The following is a 7,190-nucleotide window of genomic DNA, read 5'->3' as shown; positions in this document are numbered from 1 at the left end:
TGTACTTGTCAACGTGGAGCAGAGATTGAGTTCGTAAATCTGCAAGAGCAAAGGACGTTGGGAAAGGTGAGGGTGGAACAACATGAGGAGTGTGGGACAGGTGGCAGAAGAGAAGTGCCAGGGGTAGGGAGGGGTAGCACGAGTGCAGACACACCCTGCCCTGAGACACCAAACAAGGTCATTTGATTCCTAACAATTGGTTTATTGATCATTATAGAATGTCTCTCAGGTGCTTGCAGTACCCCTCTCTTTCCCTTCCCCTTTTCCCAACCGTGATTCCCCTCTCCCAGTCCACAATAGAGACCCATATCAGAATCAGGTTTATCACCACTCTCATAGGCCATGATTTCTTTTAGCAGCAGCAGTATAGTGCAATACATAAAATTGCTACAGTACTGGGCAAAAGTCTCATGTATCCTAGCTATATACCAGTGCCTAAAACTTTTGCACAGTACTGTATTAGCATAAGATCCTGAGTGGCATGGCCTGAAGATTGATGGTGCATGGGATGTTGTCCTGGAGCCATGTTTCTGCAAGAACAGGCATGCAGCAGTCTCTCATCTCGTGCTGGGTCAGCTGCAGATGAAAACAATCCATCTTGCTGCATTTTGGAAATTCAAATCACGGTAGGGCTCTGGACTAGGTACATGATTCCCCTAACATGAAGTCACAGGTAGACAGTGTGGTGGAAAAAGACTTTTGATACACTGCTCTTCATCAAAGGTGGCTTAAATCATGAGGGACAACGATAGAGAAAGAGGTAAACAGGTTTATGATTATTACCAGTACCAAGGTACATAGAAAAACTCTGTTTACATGCCAATCATACTGATCATTTCATCATATCAGAACAAGGTAGTGCATGCAAAAGCAATAAAATGCAGAATATAGTGTTACAATTTCAGAGAATGTGCAGTGCAGGCAGACAATAATATGCAAGGCCAAGACGAGGCAATTTGTAAGGCTGAGTCCACCTTATTGTACTAGAGGTCCAACCAATGGTCTTAGGAGATAGAAGCTATCCTTGAGACTGTGGTACACTCTTTTCTGCCCGATTGGACGTGGGGGTAGAAAGAAAATCTAGAGTGGGAGGAGTCTTTGGTTATACTGGCTGCTTTACCAAGACAGCGAAAAGTCTAGACGGGCTGGTTTCCATGATGCGCTGAGCTGCATCTATAACTCTCTGGTTTATTGTAGTCTTGGGCAAAGTGGCTGCCATTACAAGCCATGAGGTATCTGGCTTGGATGCTTTTTATGGTGCACTCAGTCTTTTTCTGAGGGCAGGGTAACCAAGAACTAGATGGTATATGTTTTGGGTGAACGATTTAATAAGAACTTGAACAGTAACTTGTTTTTTTAAAGAGGTTGGCGTGTACGTGGGAGTTTTAGAAGCAGATATGGCAACTTTTAAAATACAGTTGGGCAGGTACATGGACAGAAAAGGTTGAGAAGATTATTGGCCAAGCCTAGCTTAATAGGACTATTTTGTATGAAGCATCTTGGTCAGTATGCACCTGTGCGGCCATAGTGACTGTTTCTGTCCGGTATGGCTGGTGTTACGGTGTATACTATACGGTATGTACGTGCGAGGAATCTGGATGGACAAGTTTTACATTGTCATACTTACACAAATGATTAGCAGACATCCCACCCTGCAAAAACTCATTTCAGGGAGGTAGCTCCATCAATTTGCGGGAGACTCCCGGAACTCCCGGGAGAGCTGGGATGTCTGGACTAGGTACGGAACAAATATTCAGAAAGCATTTTACTCGAGTGGAACTCGATGAAATGCTTTATCTGCCTTTTCCACCTCCTGTGACACAGGGCAGGCACAATACGGATCATTCCCCCCACCCCATCGCATCATCCAGCCGCTCCGCGGGGGCGTCCTGTCTCAAAGACGAGTCTTTACCACATCAGCAATTAAAAGACCCATCTCGCCGCTACCACTAGGTCTTCTCCCACCTTCGTGATACTGTTGAGGCACGATAATGCCGCTGCGGACTTGATCACGACATGGGGCTATGGCGCAGGAGCAAACGCGGTGGAGTTGCTGGTCATGTACTGCCATGAGGACCGGGCGTTTGCCCCTCTCCGCTGACAGTGGCAATGTTGTCAGGGGGAACTTGTCTGTCTCCAGCTCCTTTCTAATTAATGAGGCTTTTTATTAAGTTCGGGAAATGGTTCATTACACAAAGTTTGCTTCTTCCGTACGATCAGCATCCGAACATACCACATCCGCCAGCCGGACCCGGACCGAGTGGCGCAAGCGTAGTAGCGACGACGGACCCTGTCGTTAGGGAAACGGGTGGCCCCGCCCCTGTTCGCCGGCCTGAGGCGCAGGCGCAGTGGAGTCGCTGGTCACTTGGCACCATGGAGATGAGCGGCCCCATCCCGCAGCTAGTGGAGAGTTTTAGAAAGCAAAAGGCCGACTTTTCATGTAACAGTCTGGCAGGGGGTGACAGTAGTAATAACAGGGAGATTAATAGATCCGTGCAAACGAACCGAGAAGGTGAGTTCAGCTCCAGCAGTCAGCGCAACCACAATAACCACCACACCAACCACCAAACAAGGAAATAAAATATTAATTTAAAGGAGAGAGAAATAGCCCCGATCAGAGAGGCGGTGTGGCTGCGGCCTAGTGGCGTTCTTCGCCTGAGGCGGGCCCCGAGATGAGTGTGTCCGTGTGCTGTTTCCCCATTTCCTAACCTTTTTCTTCGCGTGGTGCAAACGCCATTACCGAAGGATTGGCCCTCGGCCTCCGCCGATTCCGCTAACGTAGACATGCAGTATTTTTTGTGACTTAAGAAATATGGGTTGGCATTTTTCAAATATTACTAGGACCGGAAATTGTTTTTACAAACAGCTGATAACCGAAGATTGGATTTTTTTTCAAAAATTTTAGTTATTAATGTGAAAATTCATTATTATAAACAGTTTTAAAAGTTTTAAGTATTTTATAGTGGTGGCATTTAATCTGTGGGGTTAAAATAATTGCATTTTCAAAACACTTCTAGCTTTGCAAGACAATTTACAAAAACGTATTAATACTTAAACAGAATTTTGAATCTTGAACTGTTTTCTTACCGTGCTTATAGAAAAAAAACTGTCTATAGGACGGTAAAAAATTACTTTTCAAGACTAAAAGTTCAGCCTGTTATAAAAAGTGACGATTTATTAATAGCACAATTTGATGCAGTATCCGTATGCCTTATTTCATAGCACAATGTTATGTTATATCATGTAATATAAATACAAGTGATCTGATAATTCTGTTGCATTGATTAAAAGCATCAGCAATATTCATAGAAAATGTATTTTGGAATACCGCTTTTATCTTGTAGACTAATTTATTTTACTGCAACAATTGTAAATTTGATGAGGCCGAATAGCAATGTTACAAGTTAGTATTCCATTCTAATTCATTGTAGGGATAGTGCAATATTTTTAACCTGTGGCCATCACCTTAACAGTATTTTGCATTTCATGATTTCTCCCTATGCATCTTTCATGAAATTATTCTACCTAATAGTTACCATAATTCTATCTAATAGCTATGTATTCATTCAGCAATTTTAACGGAAGTGTTTGCCCAAGTAAAATTTAAATAACTTTTCACTTGTATTTAAAATGAATATATTAACATATTTGATACCAATAGCATAGTTTCTGCACCAATAAAGTTGACCAGACCAGTCACGTCATGGCCATCAGGTGGAATGAGTTACACTTGGTAAAACTGCTGCATAAATATTTAGAAATTTAGAAATCTGCTAATGCTCTTTGTTGTTAATTTGGGTTGGGATAAATGTGCTACACTTCAGCATTCCCGATGTTTTGTAGTAGTCAATAAATACGTTAATATTGACTTTGTTTAGAAAATAGTTAACCCCGTCACCCCTACTGGGGCAAAGGCCACTGAAAGCAGCTTGCTAAAGTCTTCTGTCCTGGGCCAATCTTTCAAATGTTTATTTCTTTATTTCTAACATTTTCATGTTCACTCAGGGTCTTTCTGTTGCAGTTAACTTTATGCTGAATTAAAACAAGTATCAGCTTTCCTAGCCTTCATGAAATAATTTGGAAGACTCATTACAAAATTACTGAGGATGATGGGAACCTGTAGTGAAAGCAGAAAATGCTGGAAATTCTCATCTAGTCTGGCAGCATCTGTGGGGAGAGAAACAGTTAACATTTCAGGTCAAAAGATTTTTCTTCAGAAGTTAATCTTCAAAGTCAAATCAAAATATTAACTGCTTTTCTGTCTCCATTGCTGCTCCCTGACAAATTTTGTTATTTTTAGCCAAAATTTTAAATTCAGATCATTTATAGTTATCCAGCCAAATGTGTGCAACTTTTAAAGGATTCTGTGAAAAGTATCTGCAACATCAAGATTCAGATTTGAAAGGATGTAGTCCAGGATATTTTATTATTAATATGCAATGTTTGCGCACACAAATAAAAAGGTAGAATGCAAGAGACATATTGCTATTTGTGATAGGAAAGAATGACTCAGTGAGGATATCAAAAAATGAGGTGAAATTAATCAAGGGATAGAAAGGCTTAAAATGCACAATATTTTTAAAAATGGCATAATGGGATGCTACTCGGACTTGTGATCTGGTAGGATGGCCTAACATTTTTTATACCATGGACCAATACCAATAAGCAAGGGGTCTATGGACTCCAGGTTGGGAACTCCTGGTAACCCAAAGAACGTAGCTACAGTTAGCACCAAGATGTTTTTAGAATTTGAATTTTAAAACAACTGTGAGTCTACTGGTGATGGCAAAAGCAAAGTTGTCATACAAGAAAGAACAGTACAGCACAGTACGGATCTTTTGGCCCACGATGTTGTGCCAGCCTCTTAACCTTTTATCAAAGATCATTCTAACCCCTCCTTTCTTCATAATGCTCCTTTCGTCATGTACTTATTTAAGATTTTCTGAAATGCCCCAAATGTATCAGCCTCTACCACCATCCCTGGCAGTGTGTTTCATACACCTACCATACACACAGTGTAACAAAAAAACATACCCCTATCATCCCCCTTTACCTCTGTTCACCTTAAAATTATGCCCTCTCGCATTTGCTGTTTTCGCCCTGGGAAAAGAAGTCCCTGTCCACTCAATCTATGCCTATATCATGTTGTACACCTCTGTCAAGTCACCCTTCATCCTCCTTTGCTTCAAAGAGAAAAGTCCCAACTTGCTCAGTCTATCCTCATAAACACTCTCTAATCCAGGCAGCATCCTGGTAAATCTAAAGCTTCAAAAAAAAACAAAATCAACCTCTCTAAAGCTTCCACATCTTTTCTATAATGAGGTGACCAGAACTGAACACAATATTCCAAATATGGTCTAACTAGGGTTTTACAAAGCTGTAATGTTACCTCGCAGCTCTTGAACTCAATCCAGTGACTAATGAAGACCAGCACTCTATATTGCCTTCTTAACAATCCTATTAACTTGATTGTTAACTTTGAGGATCTATAGATGTGGACCCCAAGATTTTTCTGTTTCTCCACACTGCTAAGAATTCTGAAATTAATTCTGTATTCTCCCTTCAAGTTCACCTTCACAATTTTTGTGTTGAATTCCATCTGTCAGTTCTCATCCCAGTTCTGTGTCTTGTCAATCTTACTGTATCCCACGACAACTTTCTACGCTGTGTACACCACCACCAATCACTGTGTTAGCTGAAAACTTTCTAACTCGCCCTTCCACTTCCTCATCCAAGTCATTTATAAAAATCACAAAGAGCAATGGTCCCAGAACAGATCCTTGCGATCCAACCTCTAGGCAGAATATGCATCATCTACATTCACTCTCTGCCTTCTATGGGCAAGCCAGTTCTGAACCACACGGCCAGGTTTTGCTGGATCCCATCCCTCCTGACTTACTGGGTGAGCCTACTATAGGGAACCTTATTAAAAGCCTTACTAAAATCCATATACACCACATCCACCGCTCTACCTTCATCACTGTGCTTTGTCACATCCTTGAGGAATTCAGTCAGGTTCATGAGGCATTATCTGCTCCTAACACAGCCATGCTGTCTATCCCTACTCCCATTCTTTGAGAAAAGAACATTTGCCACCTTCCAATCATTTGCTACTCCTGTGGCCATTGAGGACACAATCTCTTACCTTACTTCCTGTAGTCACCTGAGGTATATCCCATCCAGCCTCTGGGGCTTACCTATCTTAATATTTTATAACAGTTCCAGCACATTCTCCTTCTTAATGTTGAATTAGATTATCAGATTCCCCTTAGGCTCCAGCCAGATTATTGGTCTCAATATTTATTTATTTATTAAGCTATACTGTGGAGTATGGCCTTCCAGCCCTTTGAGCCACACTGCCCAGCAACCCATGATTTAACACTAGCCTAATCACGGGACAATTTACAGTGACCGATGAACATACCGACCGGTGCATCTTTTGACCGCGGAAGGAAACCAGAGCACCTGGTTGGAGGAAGCCCATGGGGTCACAAGGAGAACGTACAAATATCCTTACAGATAGTGCAGGAATTGAGCCCAGGTTGCTGATACTGTAAAGTGTTGTGCTAACTGCTACACTACTGTGCCGTCCTAGTTTAGTACCACTTCACAAGGGTTTAAGAAAGCCCATTAAGATTTGAGCAGGGAAATAAATGTTTGAAATTCTCCACATCCTAAAAAGTTATATTTAAATGACAAGGCAGCGGCAACTGGGTGGACTAGGTCAACATATAAGCATATGAATTAGGGATAGGAATATGCCATTTGACCTCTTGCCTGTCATTCAATAAGAATTGTAATCTCAATTTTGCAATCCTACCTACTGATAGTAACTGCTTTTGCTTATTAGCACTATTCTGCCTCCGACTTCAAGGAGTTGGCTTTCACCTTTCTGACGCAAAGTTCCAAAAAATTAGTCTTAAATGGGTTACCCCCTTATTTTTAAACAGTAAATTCTAGTTCCAAATTCTTACACAACAAGGAACATAATCTCCGCATCCACCCTGCTGAGTTCCCTGAGATCATCTTTGTTTCAGCCTTCTGAACTCCAGCATTGCCTGTCTTGCGTTTCCTTAAAGAAATTAACCATTTCAAGTAAATCTTCATAACTGCACCAATCTATTTACACCTTCCTTAAATAGATCAATTCTATATGTTGTTCTTCAAATATGGTCTTATCAATATGTTGT

General features: G+C 41.3%; 1 protein-coding gene across 1 annotated transcript in view; it reads left to right on the top strand.

Moving 5' to 3' along the window:
* The first annotated feature begins 2,373 nt into the window (after nt 1-2,373).
* Nucleotides 2,374-7,190, top strand: part of LOC140196088 (zinc finger matrin-type protein 1-like) — an 86,047-nt gene continuing 81,230 nt past the window's right edge. The window contains exon 1 of the mRNA XM_072254794.1: nt 2,374-2,512. Within this exon, the coding sequence (XP_072110895.1) occupies nt 2,374-2,512 (139 nt within the window). The remainder of the gene's footprint in view (nt 2,513-7,190) is intronic.

Source organism: Mobula birostris, chromosome 4 (genome assembly GCF_030028105.1).
Source record: "Mobula birostris isolate sMobBir1 chromosome 4, sMobBir1.hap1, whole genome shotgun sequence".
NCBI classification, from domain to species: domain Eukaryota; kingdom Metazoa; phylum Chordata; class Chondrichthyes; order Myliobatiformes; family Myliobatidae; genus Mobula; species Mobula birostris.
The sequence above is the reverse complement of the archived record's forward strand: the minus strand, read 5'-3'. Positions and strand labels throughout refer to the sequence as shown.